Raw genomic sequence first — 23,661 nt, forward strand, 5'->3', positions numbered from 1 at the left:
TTTTTTTATCTGTATTATAGTGATTTTTAACTCATTTGGCTGGTTCGTCACTTTTTACTTCCATTTTTGGAAGAATGTCGGGAGTGAGAATTGAACTCGTGACCTTTAGCGTGAGAGGCATGGATGTTACCACTACGCCAGATCGCCTTCACTAAATTATATTTGAATATTTTTGGCCCGAATTGGATGATATAGACTTGGACAATATGTGATTTCAACAAGACGGCGCCACAAACCACATAGCGAATTTAACAATCGATTCACTGAAAACCTAGTTTGGTGAGCGTGTTATCTCACGAAATGACCCAGTCAATTGGCCGCCTCGGTCGTGCGGTTTGACGCCTTTAGACTATTTTCTGTGGGGTTACCCCAAGTCTATGGTCTTTGCGAACAAGTCAGCGACTATTGATGAACTTCGTACGAATATCGAACGTGAAATTGCAGCAGTATCGGCCGATTTATACTTGAAAACCGTCGAAAATTGGGTTCAACGTCTGGACTTCTGCAAGCGAGCCCGTGGTGGCCATGCAAAAGAACCGAGTTCCATACATAATGGTATCAAATGTACTTTCACATGAATAAAGAATTTCCTTGATATCCCAAACGGTTTTTGTTTTATTAAAAAAAACTTTTGTAGCGCTTCTATTGAAAACCACGATATTTGCTCGCTGGTTCTGGGAGATAATATTGGTGAGAATTGTCTATTGTCTAACTGTTTATAGTGGTTATATTTTTTTCCCTAATTTGCAGCCATGAATCAGACTCATTCGATGCAGGATCAGATGTCGGGCACTGCAATAAATATGCGACAAGTTAATAAGCAATGTAAAGTTGTTAACATCACATTTTAGTTTAATAAATGACTAAAACTGCATACAATAATTCAATATTTACTAAATAAATCAATTACAATACATATATAAAGGTTGGGTTAACATGTTTAGAGTATATGTTGAACCAACGTTGGACTGACGGCTTATACTGGGTTATACTGGCAGGTTTGACATTTGTTTACCAATATTATTGCGTAATATGTACGAATAATTCATAGTGCAAAAATTGACAAATCACTGGTAATATTCACCAAAACATTCATCATATACATTAATTTTTCCTAAGAGTGTACATACGTGATACATCAGATAGAGAAAAAGGAAGTCACTTCAAAATGCAATGAAGTCCATGACGGGGAAGAATGAAATGAGATAGTCGAGTCTTAGAGGGAGATAGCGACTAAACTCCTGACTAACTTTTGAGTTATGGTGACGGAGAAACTGCGTGAAGAAGCCAAAAATCTTTTCCGATTGAATACGACGAGGAATTTCTTCATAGTCCGCCGACTATCCTCAGTTGTATATGACTATGCCGAGCCCTGGTTATAATATTGTATTGCAAAAACAGATCAATTTGGAAAGCAATTGTAATTCTAGCATAGTTTCTCATTGAATAATCAAATATGCTAAACAGGGTGTTTTTATACAGGGCCTTTCAGATTAAACGCTCACGCAAAAAAATCGAATAGCTCTTTATATTTTTTTTCGCTCCGTCGATGGTAACACTGCATTCCCCACTTCGGGACGATATTATTCGGATACTCGTTCAGTCTGATCTAGTTTTTAGTGTCAAGATGTACAATTTACAAGAACGAGTATTTTTAGTGGAATCGTATTACTTGAGCAACCGAAGACTTAATGAAACTTTGTCTTATTATGGTAAGAATTTCAACATTTCTCGTCGTCGATTACTTCCTCTGGGGGTACGTAAAGGACCGTTGCTATGTAAATAAGCCACAAAATTTGGAGGAACTTAAAGAAGAAATAACACGGATTTTCAACAGCATCGAAGTCGTAATGTTAGAGTTGTGAATGAAGAATTTTGTTCACCGTTTAAAACGCGTTATCAAAAAAAGGAGTGGTCACATCGAAAATGTCCTACGAACAGCTTTAATTTCGTTTTTTAAAAATAAAAATCGGTTCACTTTTGTAGGAGTTATTAAAATTTGTTGCGTGAGCGTTTAATCTGAAAGACTCTGTAGTTTCATCATGATTCAGGAATAACGAAACATCAAATAAACCTACCTTGATGAACACAACAAGAATCTGTCTGCATTTACGTATAAATCCATTTGGATGGGTTTCTTCAGACCGTTTAGTTCGAACACATTAGGAAAATTGCATCAAGTTCAGTGGCTGTTCACAATTCCACTTCCAGTTATTTCACATAAACTGGGGAACGGATTGTATTTTTTTCCAGTTTCTATCTAGATTAGCCCTTATTAAGTTGACCTGTTGGTAATAAATAACTCTTCATCATCTCATCCAACAACCTATAGAAACGAGTTGAGCGTAATGATTTATGACACTAGAAATGACCATAGCTTGATTTTTGTTGCGTAAAGATATACATTGAAGCGAAGTTATGTTCGATCTTCACAGAAGTAAGATAAAAGATGAGATAAAAAGTGATTTCTTCGTACGATACGATCGTTTCCACCCATAATTTATCTTCTATATTTTACCCATAGCAATAAGAAACATCGATGTTCCAATGATTAATGATTTCAGTGTAAGGTACTTATTAATAGAGAAAAATATCAAAATTATCATCAATGAGAGACGTCATCTGAAAGGATTGAAGGGTAGGTTCTCGAATAGTTCCAACGCGTAATTAACATAAGCTCAATATATCTATTATATCATAGGGCGATTAATCATTCCAGCAAAAACTGGCTTTGTTTCAGAATAATGCAAAATGGTTTCCATCAAATTTGAGAGTGACGGAGAAAACAAATCCCATTGTTTAGAGATTTTCTATCATCAATCGCACATCCAGAATAAAGACCAGAAAAAATATTAACGGATTTTTTCATTGGCATTCTCACAACGGGAAAAAAAACATTCGCAAAACTTTGAGTTAGTCTGGCGTTCAATCACTTAACCTAGTAATTGATCTATTGTAACGGCGCACAACTTTCTGGCTCATTAATATTCATTTTTACAGGCTCCGCTTCGCGAAGGCCACCATTAGCTTGCTTATAGAATGCGTGCTCTGGTGTGCCCGAGTGCCTAATTGATTTCCAGAATTCAATGGAACATTGCCTGCAGAATTAATAGTCTGTTTTCTATTTTTTATTTGGCTTTGTTTTGAAAGGGCAGCGTCTCTGAGGGATATTTTGACCAAAATTTAGTCTAGGTTGTTTTGTTCTTCATTTCGTTTTGAGATGTTTATCGGACATATGAAATCTGATCGATGTGGAAGGTGGCGTGACACAGAATATACAGCAAATATATGAAAATATAAATATATTTTTCTCAAATCTCGCACATTATTTTCTTTCCGTTCTTATAAAAATTTAGACACGTATTTTTTATTGCTACGGGTAAAAAAATATAATTGAAAAAAAAAAATTCTTATGTAATACAAGAAATCATCTTTTTTTGTATATTGTCGTGAAAGGCCACAAGAGCATAAAATGCAACGAATGAATTCCTTCGGAGAAATAATTGAAAAACTCTCCTAATTTGGCGCTTTAGGTGCAACAGTTTTGTAAACAAACAACCTCATGGTTCCGAGATTCGCCCTGCAGCGAACAAACAAATCATCGACTCGGCATATTACTGTCATAGCCCATCCGCATGGAGCCGATCTGGCGTAGTGGTAACATCCATACCTCTCACGCTGAAGATCACGAGTTCAATTCTCACTCCCAACATTCTTCCAAAATTGGAAGTAAAAAGTGACGAACCAGCCAAAAGTGTTGAAAGTCACTATAATACAGATATATAAAAAAAAGCCCATCCGCATCATTCCAGAGACAAATAGAGGGCATTGCTGTTTCTGCTGGTAACAGCGAGCGCATTCGGTGGTAAATGTCGCCATCACAAATAAGTCATTTGTTATCTTTCCTCTGGAAGCGGGCTTCACACTGCATTCCCTCCGTTCCAGTTTGGTGGTGTTTACTGGCGGTGTCGTTTCGTCTCAAAACAGGACTCGGCAGCGGCACAATAGATACTATCCTTGTAGCCTCAATAAAGCAGGGCAAACGAGGTCGACAGATGCACGTTATGTACTTGGTGAAAAATTTATAAATGCATCAGTATGAGTTTTACTAAATTGAAAGTCTACACAGAACGATCATGGGATAAAAATTGGAACAATTCATTCGATATCAATGTAGTGCAATGCAAACCAATCAAGCGAGGTCGATTTTTATTTTACTGAAAACAATATTGAGAATTGAAAAGATCGTTTATCAAATAGAATACTATTGTACTATTTTTCGATACTTTAAACCAACAAAACTAAATCATTGCTCTATCGTTTTAAATGGATTAACATCTTTCGCGTTGTGTTCGCAACGAAATGTAGTGTGGCGTATTGGATAACTACAGAATGACACCTCGTCTTAATTATTTTGCCAAAATTCCACAGCTCTATTCTCCCATAGAAACTTTCACATATGCGACGCAAGTCATATTACCGAACAAGTTCAAAGATATTGAAAGCGAGAGCATATAAATTCGTTGAAAACAATAATGTTGTCTCGTAAAAATTTAGTTCTCGTTAGCAGCATAGAAAATTGGAACTAGAAGTACTAGTGAAAAATGTTTATCGTCAAAAAACGCATCAGATCTTGTTTTTGTTTTTGGCATCAGTATATTGATGACTACTAATACTCTTCCTTCCAAAACCATACATTCATGAAGTTTGCAATGTTGCGAAATTTCTGTTTTTTTGTTAACTGAATCGTTGGTCCTGTGAGCTTGAATAGAACAATACAATCATGAACGCCTCGAACACAGGAAAAAACAACAATTCAACTATCCACCTTACAAAAGAATAAGTTTCAATGCGAGGAAACAACTTTTTCAGTATCATTGTGATGCACCTAGTTCTGTCACGCCCTGTTTTAGCAAACACGTTATTGCAAAACAAAAACAGATGAATAAATAATTTGTTACATTCATCTTGCTTAGCTTTTTGCCTCCGTCAGACTATGCTGTGGTAGCAGCTTGGATGTGTTCTATGTTGGTTTGGGTCATGGTTTCGCAACAATTTACCTATCTTCTGGCGTGAAACAGGCACAGCACCTTTGGCATGATTTTGTTTTTTTTTCTCGTTGTTGTTTCCATTGCGTAAATACGAACGGTGTCGAGAACACTTTACGTGATTCATGGGAGAGTTCTAGACCGAGCCGCGCAATACCATCTGTATCGCACTATCTGTCAGCAAAAAAGGGATTTGCGCGCTTGTGCGCATAGTTGAGGAACGTATGCTTTTCAATTGAAGTAATGATAAGTGGAGCGTTTGAGCGGAGTGAGCCTACGGCATTTGATGGGCCACATTAATGAGACAATTTAACAATGGCTATTATAATTGATTTTGTAGTTATAGGCTCGACAGTCCACTCATATTTATTTGTGCTTGAGATTGTTATTATAAATCCACTACTCAACCTAAGCAACTATACGATGAAAGAAATGCTTTCTTGATATCTTTTGAGCAAAATTTTAAATATATGTTCCCTCTTTATTTGCTCCTCATTCAACTCTCTTTTGGCGATTTTCAGAATCTTTCCTAACTTTCGAACCAATTTGAAAACCGCTTGTTAACTAACTCTCAGTAGCGAGTTATTTGTATTTTTGAAAAATTGACAGGACGTGTAAGTCGAACGGATTTTTGTAACCTATTACGTTTTTCTGTCATGTTTCCATTACGATTCACTCAAATAGGTAGACCAGAATTGATCATCAATGAAAGAAAGAGTGTTGCGGAGATGATAAAGGAGTTATGAAACTCATGATAAGCCTTTAGAGCTAGAATATGAGGAGCTGCAGGGAGGGCCAGAGGAGTTGTTGATTTAGAAATACACGAAAAAATATAGCAGTTAAAAAGTCCAACAATCAACTATGGAATTTGTAGTTTTCTATATTGCAATATATTGTTAGGGAGTGTTCAAATCGTTTAACACGTTGAACCCCATGTCGGTCGATAGGGACTGACAGTTTAAAATAAAGAAATTTAAAAAAAATTGTTTTCGGATGTTTGACGATATGTGACTACATTTTTTCAACGATACCAAGGTTATATTGTCATGGCTCACAGTGTCAGTGTGTGTGGCATGAAATATAGTCCGCAAACGAACAAATTTCACCGAAAAACCTGCTCCCCATGTCTTAGAATAAGACTAATAATAAGACAATGGACAAAAATCACAATACCATAGGTATCCATAAAAAATCAAGCAGCTTTATGATTTCATCTGTATCTTGCCACAAATATCACGAAATCTCGAAATGTCACAACATTTGACTCCTATTTACAACCGGATTTATGATCACAATAAACGCAAGTGCGAAAGTGGTGTTAGACGGCACAGAACAGACGTCTGAAGCTACTGGCCCATCATTCACCGTGCTGCACTTGGATGCTTATGTGGGAAATTCGAACATGCTGGACAATAAAGTTGCGGATGATTTATCTTACCACACCAATTGTTACAACCCGTTTGAGGGATATCCGTACATATAACAAACAGCCCTTTCCAGAGCCACTATTTGGAGTTTCAAAAATGTTTAAATAAAAGATTATTGAACAATGATATGTGACTACTTTTTAATCGAATTTATTACTATTAGCTTTTACTGATATTGCGCAAATGCTCTTGATGCGAACTGAATGAAATGCGTAGCAAGAACAATTCGGAGCTTAACGTGTTAGTGTAAAAATGTCGTAAATTCAATTATTGAAAATTGGACAACTTTGTTATGTGACCAAATTTGGGTTTTGCGATTTGTTATTAACGTTAACTTTATTTCATAAAAACGTGACCTGTTTTCTGATTTGTCACCCTTAATGAAAGACGTAGTTCTACGTCAAAAGTTAGAGTCTCTTTTCGTCCAACATTTTAAAAACCACAATAAAACAAACATATTGAAGTTTTCGTATTTTAGATGCTACATGACATCTTTTCTGAAAAATCCGTTAAAATAATTTTTATTTGAACTTAAGAATTCATTAATTGTGATTGAGCGGATGACAAGTTGTAAATTAACAAAAAAAAACTTAAGCATGTTATTTTGCCAACAAGTTTTTTTATTTGTGGATTATATACCCTAATTTTTAATTGTGAAATAAATATATGATATTTGAGCAAAAAATTAACACCATTTTTACAGTAATTCCCGTTTTTATAATGCACTTTAACAAGAGTAAAACAAAGCGCGTCTCCATCCCAAATGGATTTCTGAGGAGGTGCATTGTGTTCATCGAAATACATTGAATATGGACTGTATCGAAAAGTCTTTAGCAACATCTATTCGTGAATAAAAATAAAACACGATTAATATTTCAACTATTGTTTTTGGTTTACTGAAGATCAGTACAATGTGAAACAATAATGTGGCTAACATAAATCAAAATATGATGCTCTATAGAACGAACGCACTTTTGACGAAAGACCTTTCATCAAATTTTGCGCAGTAGCTGTTGTGCATTTCCTGGATGGTACTGTCCATTTTTTCTGAATTCTTCCATGGTTTGGAAAACTGTTCCCTCCTTCTTTATGATCCTTTTCACAATCGCCCAGTAACGTTCAATTGGCCGGAGCTCTGGACGATTTGGTGGATGGATATTTTTCTCGACGAATTGGATATTATTGTCTGAGAGCCACTGTAATACTGGCTTAACGTAATGTGCAGATGCCAAATCCGTTTCGAATATTGAATGTGGTATACAGTGAAGTTACCTTGGACCAAAGCAACGTTTATCGATGGTTTCAAATGTTCTCAGGATTCGAGTTGGTTATCGATTGGTTCATGTCATCCGATTATTGACAATGATTTGGACAAGAGTTGGGTTGACGCGAAAATAGTACCAAAATTATTCAATTTCGACCAGGAACAGCATCACATGAACATTGCTTTGGAGCTGTTGGACTCTGTCCGTGACGACCCTTATGATTTTGATTTCGATTTTGCTTACGGTTTCGACGTGCAAACCAAAGCTCAATCATCCCAATGCAAAGTAAACTGCTAAATTGGAATTGGAATAATAAAGACGAGCCAAAACATGTGCAAGTAAAGCAGCCGTCAAATATTGAATGGACATTCAAAATGGCCGAACATATCGGCATAAGTGAGAGACATGAGTTCGAACATAAGGAACAATACGTAATTCCCGGAAATTATAAAATTCCAACACTTTTTGAAGCGAATTCCAACACCTCGTATTGGAGCGTCCAGAAAGCTACTTGAACTCTTCCGAACAAAAAAAAAATACAATCTAAAACAGAATATTACCTCCGACAGCAATGTTCCATTTAAATCTGGGAATCAATTAGGCTCTCACGTATCATAGCACTCAATCTATAGGTAAGCTAGTAGTGACCGTCGAGGAGTGGAGTCTGTGAAAATGAATAATTATGAGCCGGAAAGTTGTGTGCCGTTTCAATAGATAACTTGCTAAGGTAAGTGAGAGAACGATTGGCTGATTGAGGCCTTCATGATTGTTTTCCCGAACCGAGAATCGAGGAAATAAGCTCAGACTATTTTTTTTACTTGCCCCTCTTCTGGGTGTGCGAATGATTAGATCTGGGTGAGGTATTAAAGCAAGAAAGGTTCTGAACAACAACTCTCGTTTTCAAGTGATGTGAGGAAAATCGTTTAAAAAAACCTCCATTTTTGCATGAATGATTAATTATCTTGTGATATGATCTATAAATTAAACTTATGTTCATTAGGGGCCAGTGCTTTCCGAAAACTTAACCCTTTTAAAGGATGTGTTTCATAGATGGCAATATTATTATTAATCATATATCTATTGATGAATACTTTACGGGTTTCGCATTAACTCATTAATCATCTGCGTTTCCTATGCTATGAGTGGAAGATGATTTATGGGTATTTAAGTAAGGCAAGTCAGCGATGATATCATATGAAAATACAGCTTTTTGATCTCATTATATTATCTCTGTTCACATCGATCAGTACACCACTTGAATGCATATCATGAAAAAAAACACGACCTTCGGTAGTTCGTAGAATGTGGAGTCATAACAGCCATTACACGTCGCCCGCTTTCAAAAGGCTGTTGGATGGGATAATAGAGAGCTATCCATCAAATCAACTACGTGAGGTTTGAATGTCGACGATAGATTTTTCATTCAAGCTAACTTTTATATAAACAGGAACAAGTGCAATCAGGTCTTCAGTTTGTATTAAAAACAACTACACTAGTCATGAACAGCATCTACACTTGATGCAATTTTCAACTGTTCAACTGGATAATCACAATTTGCGTTAGTCAGAGAACATTTGTCCGATTCAAAATACTAGCATTCAGTTTCTGACCTTAATTAGGAAATAATAGTGGTAAATAGAATTCATTTGTCTTCATAACATATAATGTGCTCACAAAGACGCTTCGTAATTCCACCTTTCCATGCTTTTGCGAATACGCATGCGAATGGCTGAAATTTCCTTTGATTTAATATTTTTAATGTTATGCGTTATTACATTTGACTACAATCGAGCCTCACACATAGCATGTACCATTCACTCTGTTTTTATGAACAGATTTTTTTGTCCATTTTTGTAGCAGTTGTGAAACTATGGACTGCTTCTAGTGTTGGTGACAGACTGAAAAAGGAGCGTTAAAATTAGTTCGACAACGTAATCAGCTATGATCGTCGATGTTGTGCCCATCGTGTAGCTGTGTAGGTATGAAATTGGACCCAGTGCAATTAACATTCCAATCACAATCCATCCCCTGTTAGCACCTTGTTACGACCATCTGCCAATGGACAAACCGAATAATGTACCAAAAACTGCTCGCTCTTCGATGCAAACTACTCTAACCCCAGGGCTGACATCATACAATCCTTCGGTACAACATTGCATCTTGTGCAGAAAACATTCCAATCATTACCCTCTTGCTGTTAGCATCAGGTTACGATGGAGAAAATTTCAGTGCAAAACTCATCTTGCTTCAACCATCGGTACAAATAAGAAATTCTACTGCAGAATCAACCCACCGATGTTCTAGTTTGAAATATGCTTAAGCCCAAGAAGATTTTGTTATAGCTTATAACAGTGTTAAATTGCATGATTCACGTTAGCCGTACGTTGGTGAAATAAAAAAAACAATGACACTTGTCGGACGGGTTTTCTCTTATTGTTTTCCTGTTATATATAAAATAAATTCAACGATCCACTCAAACAAGAAGAACAAAATTGTTAAGAATCGTTAAGAAAAACCGTTGAACGTGTGTTTTGTCTTCATACACTTCATACATAGACATAAATTTACACTCCACCTTTTAAAAATGCAATCCCGACCATTAAAAAGGTAACTTTCGCAACTGGGTGCTCAATCAAAATCAGGAAATACCTTTATATCCATCAAATTCCTCAGATGTAACAGCTTGTAGTGTATATATTTCCTTCATAGTTGATCTTCGTGATTGACCTGAACCAGCAGAATCGCACAAAGAACACACAGAACGGCGCTTGGAAGCAGCAAACCATTCTCATTGTACAATGTCCGGTGATACGAACATTAAATAGTCAATAACGACGCCGGCCACGTCCTTAGAATCACCAAGGGAAGGGAAGGAATGTTAGAATAGGAATGATAATCACTGCAGCGTGGATCTCTAGCGAATATCATGGACAGGATAGTCGTTAGTGGGAAGAGGTTAAAATCAGGATCCACTGAGGTAAGTGATGTGACTATGTAAACTATCGACCACTCGGTGAAACGAAAATCCGAAAATCACACGCGACCGAGATTATCGTTAGGAAAACCTATAAAACTGATAGCGGGACTAATATTCTATTATTAACCACACGTACTTTTTCTCGACAATAAAATGTCAACAACGACGGAGAGTTATCTTCGAGAAACCTGAGAACTCCATCAAAATCAATACGACCAGAAATACATATCTTTATTTGTCGTGGAAATTCCAGTCTCAAACCTCAAACTCCAAATTAAAAACCTCAACTTTCATTAATTCAAATTACAATTTATAACTACAAACCTCGAATTCCGAAATTCAAATTAGAAATTTCTAATCCAAAATTTTCAATCTTAAACTTTAACTTTAATATATATTTCAAATCTAAGTTTTTTTTTTTATAAATTTCAATTCCTGAATTTTTAATTCTTGTATTTGAAAAAACGACATTAATTTACACTACGAACAATTCTCTAACTGGTTTCAATAAATAAGTATATTTTGGTCTGTAGATTATTCAGTCACAATAATACTCGTTATTGGGAATTGGTACCAGAATTCTTATGAGAAAGCATGTGTTTGCCTCACCGAATTGACCATGTACTTTGTAAAACATTGCGCGTCTCCATCATAAATGGTTTGATTTGGGGGCGCAACATGTTTATCACTATACACGGCTGTTTTTTTTTTAAATGGTTCATTGAAAGGATAATTATAGTTATACAGCCATTCCAAGCCAAACCGATATAGTGGTTCTTGGCAAAATAATAGAGCAGTTTTTTTTCATTAGCATTTTAGGGTGGTCTGTTGACTGTTTTCAAAAATTCAAAACTTTTTAACTAGTGTCCATTCAGAACGATCGTTGTCAAAGCGTGGTGAAGCAGCTCAAACGTTGGTCAAACCAGGACTAATGGAAAGTTTTACTGTGTATTTGGTGGGACTTCAAAGGAATAATTTATTATAAGTTGCTTCCTTATGGCCAAATACGAAATTCAGATCTCTGCTGTCAATAATTGAACCGTTTGATGCTAGTGATTGACAAGAAACAGTCAGAATTGGCCAACAAAAGAGGTATTGTGCTCCACCAAGAAAAACGCAAGGCCACACACGTCTGTAATGATTCGCTAGAAACTCCGGGAGTTTGGTTGGGAAGTTTTAATGTATCCACCATATAGTTCGAACCTGGCACCAACTGAGCACCACCTTTTTCTCGCATTGCAAAACATCGTGAGTAATAAGAGATTGAGATCAAGAGAAGATGAGTTAGTGCAACACCAGTCAGCCACTCGCGATAAACAAAATGCAAGTCATCATGATACCGATCAAGCCAAGCGAGCGATCGATAAATAAACATAAACACGCCACATCAACGATCACGCCATCCGGACTATAAACGAGGACAGACAAGGACTTTCACCGGAAGAGGATCGAAAACTCGCACTTCCACTGAAAGAAGTCGGAAGTTAGAATGTATAAGATTTTCATACTCATCATTTGTGCGTACATTGTACACTCTAAAACATCTTTCCTTTGAGAAAAGCCCAAATAAAAATAGGGTATGTCAGAATAATTCATCCAATAAATTTATATCAACTTGGAAACGCAGTAGTCAAAATTAATGAAGGAATACAAAACAATCCATGTACCAATCCATTGTACGAATTAATACAAATTAAAAACCACAAATTGTATGAAACATTTCTTAAAATTAAACCATTCACGAGAAAACAGAAACGATGGGACTTCATTCAGGATCAGATAGAAGTAATAGAAGAAGCAATTATAATTGCCAAACATGGCATACCAAGCAGCGAGCTTATATCAATCAAAGATTTCACCAATATAGCCACATTCCTAAATAAACATGATATTGACATGTAATCATTCGAGGCACTTCTGTCTCAATCAAGTGCCCAAGTAACGCTTCACAATTCTCACATCGCTTACATACTAAAAATTCCACAATTATCTAAAAGTGTTTATGAATACAATTACATTGACTCAATTATAAAACGCAACAAAAGGATACTATTATCTGGAAATTACTTCTCACATAACCAAACACACATATTTGAAGTCAATCAACCATGTGATAAGCAAGTTAACAATTGTACATGCGAAAATACATTCCTACAAATACAATCCGAATGTGTACAACAGCTAATCCAGAAAAAAACACTCAAACTGCATATATTTATGAGAAAGTTTATTCAAAAGGCTTAATAAAACGCATTATTGAAGCAACAATATTAATTAACGACGCCACAGCAGAAATATCATCAAACTGTAGTAATTCCAATCAAATCATAAATGGATCATTTTTTTGTCCAATTTGAGGATTGTGACATATACATTAATGGAGAAGTATTCTCAAATCTAAAATCAACCATACCAGGAACACCATACCGTCCTACCATTGGATTAATAGCTTGGGAAACGGAAATAGTCGATGACCCTCCTGTGAAGTACCTTCAAAATTTAACTTGCAAAACAATTATTTATCCTGGAAAATAAACTTATTCGTGTCATTAAGCGGAATATCAATTATATCAATTCTAGCTGCACTTGGAATTTTTTGGTATCTTTCGAGAAACTCACTCACAAAAATAAACATCAAAATACCAGACAAGCAACAGGAAGATATCCCACTTACAATACGGTCTGAACCTGATGAACCAGCAAAAAAGGAAATGGAAACTTTTATCAGCATACCAACAACATTTCAAACAGCAAAGAGCATAAACATAAACATCATGCCACCCAGATCGTTCTCACCGAATATGCTGTATTAGAATAAGATTAAATATTGTAAACCATTTCGTTCAGTATAAAAAGGTTGGGATAATCATTGTGAAGACAGTTCTATGTTATATTTCAATCAGTGAATAAAGAAGGAGCTTCACTCCAAAAGTAGAAAATATTTTTTAATATAAAGTATGTCCGAAAGTATTAAATGATGGTAAAAAATAGATTACTAGAGTTTTTCGCCAATAAGAACCAAGATGTCTATGAGAGAGGCATCATGAAGCTATCTTAAAAATGACAACAAATTATACAATCTTATCCTAACACAATCCTAAATATCCTAAATAAAGTTTAAAAACTTCACGCAAAAATAATGGATTACCAATCTAATATTATTATAATAGAGTAATTCGGAATACAATTACATTGATTTTCAGTTACTAATTCAGTTACTCTTACTAATGATCTCATTGCAATACAATTGGAGTATATTGTAAATAGTTGTTAATTTACAATACTGGTTGTGATTAAATAGAATGTTTTGTTTATTCGTTTTCACTCAACGAAGTTTTTTTTAAATAATTTAGTTTCATAAGTGATTGCAAAAGAGGAACTAAACAGCAGGGCATGAACCCAATTCTCGAAGGATAGATTGATTGATTCACCATTCATGGCACCATTAATCAACAGAAATAACCGTAGAGAAAAAAGTCGTAATGGCACAACAGTCTACTAGAGATATTATGACGCGGAATAAAACGCGGGTATAAATGCCACACCGAAAAAACGCAATGTTTTTATTATTTCCAAATATAACAAAATGTCCAAACAAAAATACTTAGAAGTATGGAAATTCCTTCAGATCAAGGTACAATAGCTTTCAATTACAATGAATGGTTTGTTTCAAAAGCGCAGCGCTCGCTAAAGCTCGGTCGAATCTCACTAAAGAATTTTTCCTATTTTTCAAACTAAGCGGGCAATCAGTGGAACACAGTTTTACTTGCGAGAGACCACCGCTTCCGACGGCGGGTCGACGGTGGGATCGCATCACCTCGGTGGCTTGGGGCCGCCTCAGACAACGCTCAGTTGGCTTGGCGAAAACTATTATGAAATTACTTATATATATATAGATTTATCATCCTCTCATTATTAAAAATGCCAAAGTTCAAAAAAATACTTCGAATGAGAATGTGTCGATTATTGGCTCGTTTCTCTGTATGTCAGTACTCTTACTTTTTTTTGGCTCTGTTTAAAAACATTTTTCTGTTCATACTTTTATTCGTAAATTTGTATTGAATTAGAAATATAATAATATATAATATTTGAAAATGTAGCTTTCATCGTTCATTGTTTCACGTTCAAAAAAGGAATCAAATCAAACTAAAGGCGCTTGATGTGGCAGTGGACCGGCTACACAATATTTGTTACAGCGAGGAACAAAAAGCATGAGAGCCAAGTTTGAGATTTTGAAAAAATTCAAATAAAAAAGAATATGATAGTTCGTGTTAATAAGCTAGGGGAACACGGGGTAAGACGGACCACTTCTAGTTTTATAAGAAATCCTCAGTATTGTGGCAAATATGCTACGCAAGAAGCATTAATAGCATATTTTTGTCTTTTCGAAATACTTTGCAACACTTGAGCGAGTCAGGTGTAATGTCTTTGGCATCGAAAATTCTTGGCTGCAGGCTGCTCACAATATAGTACTGGTCTTCATGATTAAGATAATTATGGTTGGAGATGTGGATTTGTTGACGATTGAACCATGTTGGTAGAATGAAGATTTTTCTGAAGATTCTCGGGTCTAGCTTTGGTAGTTTGAGTAAAAGTGCTATTTCATGTTCGTTGGTTACAATAGATGTAGTGACATAAGTTAATGCTTCAGCAGTGTTCCAAACAGTTACATTTTCTTTACTTAGATCTTCAATAATTAACTCTATTTCATTCTGGCTCAGTACTTGTTCATTAAGCATCCCTACTTTTGCTAGCGTTATTGTTTGTATAATTTGATTTAATTTGTCATTCAGGAATTTTAAGTTCAAGAGTATGTTTACAGAATACAATTCAGATGACTCAAGATTAAGCAGTTGAATAGATTCTTTTGTTTTAAACACGGCTTCTTTCATTTGTAGTGAAATTTCTCTGTTGATTCTGACCTGCTCATTGTTATTGTTGATAAGGCCGTTGATAGAACTATTGATAATCTTGAGATCGTTAGCATCGGGGCTTCCTGCTAGGTATTTCCATGCTGTTCCTAATTGATTCCATCGTTTTCTTCTCTTTATTGGCAAAAGATTTTTTATGTTTGTATCTAACTCATTGAATTTATCTAGTATAAGATTAGTAAACTGATTTGCTTCTATTTCATTGAATTTCGACTTTAGATCTTTTACGTGAACTTTGAACGGCTCTAATTTAAAATGATGGATGTAGTAATGATAGTTGATTTGTATTCGGCCGTATCCTTTGTCGTATATGAAAAGAGGTAGGTTGTCTGCCTTATGTACCGAAATCGTTTGTGGCATGACAGGTCCAGAGATTTGCGTCAGTAACAGTCTGTAAAGAAATTAATTGTGTCGAATCTTTAAGTCATTTTTATGAACACGTCTGTTATCTGAAGTAGTTATTGTACTATTATGGACATTTTTGATTTTAATTTTTTTGTAGCGGGGTACAGCTTTTACTCGTCGTCGTGTCTTTTCAAAAGCTTCTTTATTTGGGTCTATAGTCCGTAGAGTCAGTTTTTTATTGTGGTGTTTTAAGTCCTGGTCTTGTTTTTTCTGTAGCTTTTTGGGAACTGCTTCAATAATATTTGAGCTTTGGGAACTTGGGATAATTACTTCATAAGGAGTATATTTTGTGCAGGAATGAACAGTGAAGTTGTATTTTATTACTGACATCTCAACAAGTGTTTCTGGTTTCTTATTTGGATTTTCAGCTTTAGTAATCCGAAAAATTTCCTGTAAGGTGGAGTGAAATCTTTCAACCACTCCATTCATCTCGCTTCGACCTGTAGCTACTATATAAGGAGTAATTTTATTTTCGTTGAAGAAATTTACCAGGTCACCTGTAGTGAAGGATTTCTCGTTATCCATCACGACAATCTCCGGTAGTTTGTATTTAGTTAAAACTTCTTTTATAGCAGGTACAAGATCTATAGCTGCTCTTGATTGTACTAAACGGACTTGAGCAAATTTAGAAAATTTATCAACGTATGTAAGAAATATTAATTTTTCTAGAAACATGATGTCAATGTGGACAATTTGAAATGGTGCGTTAGGAATGGGTGTTTTTTGGAGAGGATAGTGAATAGGATTTCTATCTTTTTTGATGATTTCCCATTGATCGTGTTCCTCTGGTATGTCGATGAGCATTTTCTGAGTGAAACGGATTTTTAACATGTTTTGTCTAGCGAAATGTTTTTTATACACTTCTTGAATTTTACCCATGATACTTTCTGTAGTTAATAATCCGTTTAGCTTAGATGCATCTACATGTTCTCTCAGTATCTGAAAAATAGAATTTTTGTTAATATCATTCAAATATATAGTGATTCTAATATTATTAGGAAAAGGGTTGGTAGTCTCTACTTTGTCAGGTCCCTTTTTTATTATTATCTGATGCCTGAATGCATTTAAAGGTGCTTCTGTGGATATAATGAACATGTCATCGCTGTCATTGGCTGAATGTTGGGTTGCTGTCATCGAACATGCGATGCGACTAAGGGCATCAGCAACAACATTTGATTTTCCTGTTTTATAGATAATTTCGTAGTCGTGTTCTTCGAGGTAGGCTTTCATATTTTTGAGTTTAGCGTTTGTATTTTTTGGCGATAAGGCAAATGTGAGTGGTTGGTGGTCTGTAAATATTTTGAATTTGGATCCATATAGATAGTTTCGAAACGTTTTTAGAGCCCAATATATTGCCAACATTTCTTTCTCGGGCACAGAATGCTTTTCTTCTGCTCTTGTTAATGACCGTGATGCAAAATGAATTGGTCTGTCCTTTCCTATTTCACCTTGCGATAGCACAGCACCAATCGCGAAATCTGAAGCGTCCGTTGTCAGTATGTAGGGTTTTGTGTGATCTGGATATGCTAACACGTCTGTTGACGATAGTAACGATTTCAATGCAATTTATTTCGGTTTCGTTGAGGTTAATTTTCTTAGATGAACTTATGTTCTTCTCCCCCCTAAGAAGGTTCGTGAGGGGTTTAGCAATTTTCGCGAAATCTTTCACGAATCTTCTATAATAACTCATCATTCCGAGGAAAGATCTCAATTCTTTTATTGTTTTTGGAGGTGGATATTTCTTAATTGCTACAATTTTTTGTGGATTCGGTTTTATTCCTTCAGATTCGATCACGTATCCTAAAAATTCAATTTCATGATGCAAAAATTCAGATTTGTCTAACTGAATCTTGAGATTCGCATCGTTCAATGCCTTGATTATGGTCTCCAGATTTTCTAAAGCTTCTTCAAATGTTTTGCCAAATACGATTACATCATCTATGTAAACGTAGCAAATTTTTCCAATATATTGACGGAGCACATCATCGATAGCTCGTTGAAAAATTGCCGGAGCGTTTTTCAAACCAAATGGCATTCTTGTAAATTCATATTTGCCATTGTTAATAGAAAACGCTGTTTTCTCAATGTCAGTTTCCTTCATTCTAATCTGATAGAAACCAGATGCCAAATCAAGAGTGGTGAAAAATTTTTGACCTTTCAATTGATCCAATACATAGTTAATTTCCGGCATAGGATATCGGTCTGAAATAGTTTTTTCATTGATTTTCCGATAATCAATGACCATGCGGAATTTTTTTTCTCCTGACGCATCTGTTTTTTTCGGGACAATCCAAACAGGTGACGTCCAGGCTGTCCGAGAGGGTCGTATAATTCCATCATTCAAAAGTTTGTTAATTTGTTTGCTCACTTCGTCAACATAAGCTGCAGGGTAAGGATACACCTTCTGATGAACTGGAATATCATCAGTGGTATGGATACTACACTCTACAACTGTGCTACATGTTAACTTAGAATCAGGCTTATGAAAAGCTGAGTCGTGGTTTTGAAGTATATTCAATAATTTTTTGTTTTGATCGTCTGAAAGGTGATTTGTTCTAAATAAAGATGGATCTGAAACGTTTTTGCTTTCAATTTCATGATCGGAGCATTCTGATTCGATTAGGTCATTGTTAGTGGTGTCAGGTGTCGTCACAGTTAAGCTGTTCGAAGCTGTACGTTGAGGAATGTAGGACTCAAGGGGTATAGCCAGTTTCTGTTCGTCTAATTGTAGTGTCAAGTTTTTGTTCCTTAAATCAACAATTGCACCTAGTGCATTTAATATGTTGGTTCCGATGATCCCTTCGAAAAAGTTATGAAATTTGTGCAATATAAACTGTGCGGTGTAATCAATTTTCGGTGAAAAGAAATTAATGTCTATTGCTGAAGAAGCGTTGAAGCTACCATTCGCACTAGAGATATTTTCTGCTTTTAAATGATATGGTTTCGAGTGTTTAAAACTATAAGCCAGTTTCGGACTAATAATATTAATATTAGCGCCTGTGTCAACTAAAAAGGGAAAATTTCCAATGGAGGTTTTGAGCATTATGTACGGTATACTTACCACTCGGGGGTCCATTCTAAAAAATTGGAAGATGCAATGGTTTCATTATTTTGTGGTGGACTGTTTCCGTCGTTTGGTCGGTCGTTAGTGTCAGGTCTATCTTGATTTTCTGTTTCTGGTTGTGTTTCGTAATTGTAGTAAGGGTCATAGTCAGTACCAAAGTTAGGTTGAGATTCAAAGTCGTAGTGATTGTAATAGTCATAGTCTTCTTCATAGGATTGATATGTATTCTCAAGTGGATATGCTTGCCGTTTTATATTCGGATGTTGTTGGGAAGGAGGGTGTGGGCGTTTTATGTTGATTGGTGGTCGATTACCATAGTTCACATTTCGTGTTCGCAAACTCGGGTCGACATCCATCGGTTCCGGTGGAGGAAATGTTCTCTGCGGTGAATTAAATGGTCTAAAATTGTTTGGTCGTGATATATTCGGATTGAATGGATTTGGTCTGAATGGGAATGTATTTTGGAATCTTGGCGGAAGCGGAGGTGGAACTGGGCGGAAATTAGGATTTTGCATTCTAGGAATCATTTTTGGTGGTTCTTTGGGTTTGGGTATTAGCTGATTACCAAACTCATTCCTATACGGGGCACTTCGAAGATCCATATTATAGTAGTCCATGCAAAATTGGTAGGCCTGACCTAGAGATCCAGGATTAGTACTCTTCAAAAGTATGTTCAAAGGTTTTTCGAGTCCTCTGATAAAGGCATCAAGAGCTTTTTCGCGAAAATAGCTGATGTGTACAGCTGCATTAATTTTCAATTTATCATCTGTGTGTGTTTGGGCAATTACGTGTGATAAAATTTCGTTGACCCTGCTGTAATATGTACTGATACTTTCAGTCGCTAACTTTTTAATTGTTGTTAGCTCAAAGTCTAAAGTTTTGACGTCGCGCTTGTCTCTATAGTAGAGAACAAGTGTGTTTTTAATTAGCTCCCAATTGCTAGTAATGTTGTTTGAATTTAAAATATCCGCTGCTTCTCCACAGATTTTTCGACGTATAACTCTTTCAAGTATATTAATTTGGTCGGCTGTCGCATGTTTTTCACGATATGTCCGGAATATCGAGTCAACGTCAGCTATCCAGTCCACTAATTCAGTCGGTTTTCCGCTAAACTGTTTTACGTCTCGCACAAAATCTGGGATTTTCCCAATCCCTACAAAATCTTCTGCCGTCATTGGCTGCGGATTTTCGTTGAGAGCCATGATATTTCTAAAATAAATACCAACTCGAGGCTTTTTTGAATAAATTGTGTAAGATTATTTATGAAATTTAATTTGAGGAAATTATGAAGAAATTATCTTCGAAATTATTTCTTGATCACAATTCAAACACTTTAAAATTATCAAATCATTCACTAAATTTAAATTGAGGAAAAATAAAATACACTTTAAACACTTTAAAAACAATCAAATCTTTCACTGAATCATTTACAAGATAAATTTAAAAACACTATATTAGTTCTTTTTATTCGGTTATTTTCACGGTTATTTATTCACTGTTAACAATAAAAATAAAAATAAAAACGACTTACATAAATGCCAACATTGTCGAAACAAGAGTTGGACTTTTTGTGTTGATTCCTCGCTAACCTCGCTTGGTGGGGGGAAAACCAGGCAGCTATGTCGGGGTAAATCCTTTTGCCGTCCTTGATGGGCTGCTACTCGGGGTCCCAATAGCGATTGAGTTTAACAAACTCGGTGTCCTGGTTCCGCTTCGGTTTCGTGATGAAGGCTCGTTGAACCTAATTGTTGAATTTGATTTCTTCACTTTTTTACGAATTCACAACACAAAACCTTATACTCTTCCCACACTGGCGAGGTCCCTACTCGGGCGCCAGTTAAATATTTTCTAGGGTTTTCTTTTTAAAAATAAAAATTCGACTGCACTCGTCGGTGATGAAGTTAAGACTATTTTATTTCATCTCTCCAGGCTATATGTAAACTAACTGATGACAGTCCCGCGGTGGTTGTCCACTCAGCAGAAATGATGTTTGTTTATCTGCGGCGGCTCATATCGCTTCTCATGCGATACGCGATTATGCTGACGATGGGCTGGTTGTGTCTAGGGTTCAATCGTTAACTAGCGCACGAAATATCAAAATTGTAAACAAAACAAAGTTTTCGTCTATTGCAGTTGCAAGCGATTTAATTTTCAAGGTAACCTAAATAAGAATTTCTCCAACAAAAACTGTATATTCCGTTAATTGCCAGTATTCCAGTCCTTCAGTAGATTGTTCCGATTGTGCTTGCATGAAAAGGTATGTAAAATATAATATAAAATGCGTGTAAAGTGCGGACCATTTTCGACGGGGTAAAAATGCCCCAGGTTGTGATATCAACATATCGAATCGGAACCAGAAATACCTACTTCGGGGTCATTAAGACTTCACGTGAACAGATTTTTAGAAAGTACGTAGATAATCGTCCGATAATAGGGCAAGATTTTCACGAATTTTTTGAAAACTCTGCACATGGAATATAGATAGCCTTTTCAGTTGTTTGTGTGTAGTTTATGAACAACCTTAAACATTTAGTACCTTAAACAACACTGTTCCTGTTATTATCACTAGACTTAACTGTTTGAAAATAGTATCGCTCCGTCTACCCGCGGGTGGCCCTTTTACTCCGCCAGCAAAATAAGAAGTGTTTTTTTATCATTTCAAAAATTAATGAAAAAACTCCGAAAAAGTTATACAATCAACAGTTACACATTTTTAGTAGTAGATTATCATATGCTCAATGATATGTAGCACAACGAATAGGGGAAATCCTAAAGGACGTTGAACTGAAAATTGGTTTTCTTAGGGGGACGATCTTACCCCGTCTTCCCCTACATGTGGAAATTATCTGAATTTTTCAGTTTCATAAACATTGAAGATCAAATGAAAAATACCTAACCTCACCAGTTTTCACTCACTAGATGATTGCTTTCCATTCGATTTTATAATGTCTGAAAAGAAATTACCATAAACCGGCAATGAAAGTGGACAATGATCCATAATAAACCCTTTGGTATTTGTGTGTTATTTCATTCGTTTCCATATTCACTAATATGCCGAGTCACATCAATCATTCGCAATCCCAGTCCATGTCAATCCAGTGTTTTGGAATGTCGCTATTCATACAACAATTTTCACAACATTTCTGTATCGCTGGGCGCACACATCATTAGCATCTGTTCCGGTACACAACGAGCCGGACAAACGGCTTCATGTCATCCGTCAAAGTATTTTTTTGATCCAATATATCACATTGTTATAGTTGTTGTCGCCGTATTGCACATAAATCTACATTCATTTTATTCATGGCAACTTCATTCCACATCATACATTCTCAGGCTCCAGCTGCTCTCAAAGTGTCAACCCTAGTTGCATCACATTCATCGATACCTTCCTGTCACAGGCAATATGTGGTTGAACCTATTGACCATAGTTGGAAACCACTATGTTTCAGATGAAAAGAGTCACCAAATCGTGAAAAAAATTCTTCTAACACAACACCTCCTCAGTGAGAAATGCCACGCACCAGCTTCCAGCCTCACGTGCACTCAATTGCACGTCGTCCTTAATTATTCACCCACCCTTACGGCCACGAGCGTTTTTATTCAATTACGTTTCCCACCTTTTATCAAACGCTGCCCGTCAGAATTACGTGTCCCTGACGAGGACACGATTTCATCGCACCCAAATGTCGCGCTAAAACTGCACAGGGCCAGATCCATACCGAGCGAGCATCACTGAATCACTGAGATGACTTTTCATTTTTTCCCCACCATGAGCACGCGGAATTGAGATCAACGAACTCGCTGGAACTCGTGAGTGCCAAACGAGCATGGGAAGGTCAACACCTGATAACGGTGAGTGTTGAGTGGTTCGGAGTTTTACCACCAACCAGGCTGAGCGGAAAATGCACATTCTCTGAGTTTCCTGGGAGTTTTTTTTTTGCTTGCGGTACTCAAGAGCGGCGGACAGCATGATAATTTGAACTCAATGTTTTTACTTCAATGTTTGTTTTTGTTTGGCCGGCATGGAATCTCGAAGTTTAAGTTTTCTATGCTGTAGTCAAATGGGTTTGGTATGGGTATATGGGTTTCGCAAGAAACAGCAGTGCAAACTATCCGTAATAAAAAATAATAAATTGTATAGTGTAAACATTATACTTTTACGGTTTTAATTTTATGATTTCACTACATGTCTTGTATTTATATAATGGAAAGCAAGGAATGTGTCACCCGTATATGGATAGCGGAGCACCGAACGTGTTAACCGGTAGTTGCCTTTAAATTAGATATGTATTCAACGAACCCATGAGAATATAAAGGATACCAAAAATCGTTTTTCTGGTAATTAATTTTCTCCGCACTGTAATTAAGCGAATATATTTATGGACTATCGGGGATTTGTCACAATGCAATATAATTTAAATTGTAAGTGTATGTGTGGTCAATAAATTATAGTTGATGATTTCCATGATTGTCCAAGATAGTGATTATTAAGCTCCTCGTTTTGTTTTATGTCATTCTTTCTTCTTTTGTTTCTTCTTTAT

At 36.1% G+C, this 23,661-nt stretch overlaps 1 protein-coding gene across 4 annotated transcripts in view; it reads right to left on the reverse strand.

The window, feature by feature from the left end:
- LOC129775828 (uncharacterized) overlaps positions 1–22,862 on the reverse strand; it is a 52,445-nt gene extending 29,583 nt beyond the window's left edge. The window contains exons 1-3 of one of the 4 annotated variants that reach the window (XM_055780963.1): positions 22,738–22,826; positions 20,649–21,361; positions 14,261–16,039 (exon numbers count right to left, since the gene is read on the reverse strand). In XM_055780963.1, the coding sequence (XP_055636938.1) occupies positions 15,067–16,039; positions 20,649–20,662 (987 nt within the window). In that variant the 5' untranslated portion in view covers positions 20,663–21,361; positions 22,738–22,826 and the 3' untranslated portion in view covers positions 14,261–15,066. Of the gene's footprint in view, positions 1–14,260; positions 16,040–20,648 lie in introns of those variants that run through there. The other 3 variants (XM_055780964.1, XR_008743015.1, XR_008743014.1) reach the window with 3 other exon arrangements.
- Between the last annotated feature and the right edge of the window lie 799 nt (positions 22,863–23,661).

Source organism: Toxorhynchites rutilus, chromosome 3, assembly GCF_029784135.1.
Source record: "Toxorhynchites rutilus septentrionalis strain SRP chromosome 3, ASM2978413v1, whole genome shotgun sequence".
NCBI lineage: Eukaryota > Metazoa > Arthropoda > Insecta > Diptera > Culicidae > Toxorhynchites > Toxorhynchites rutilus.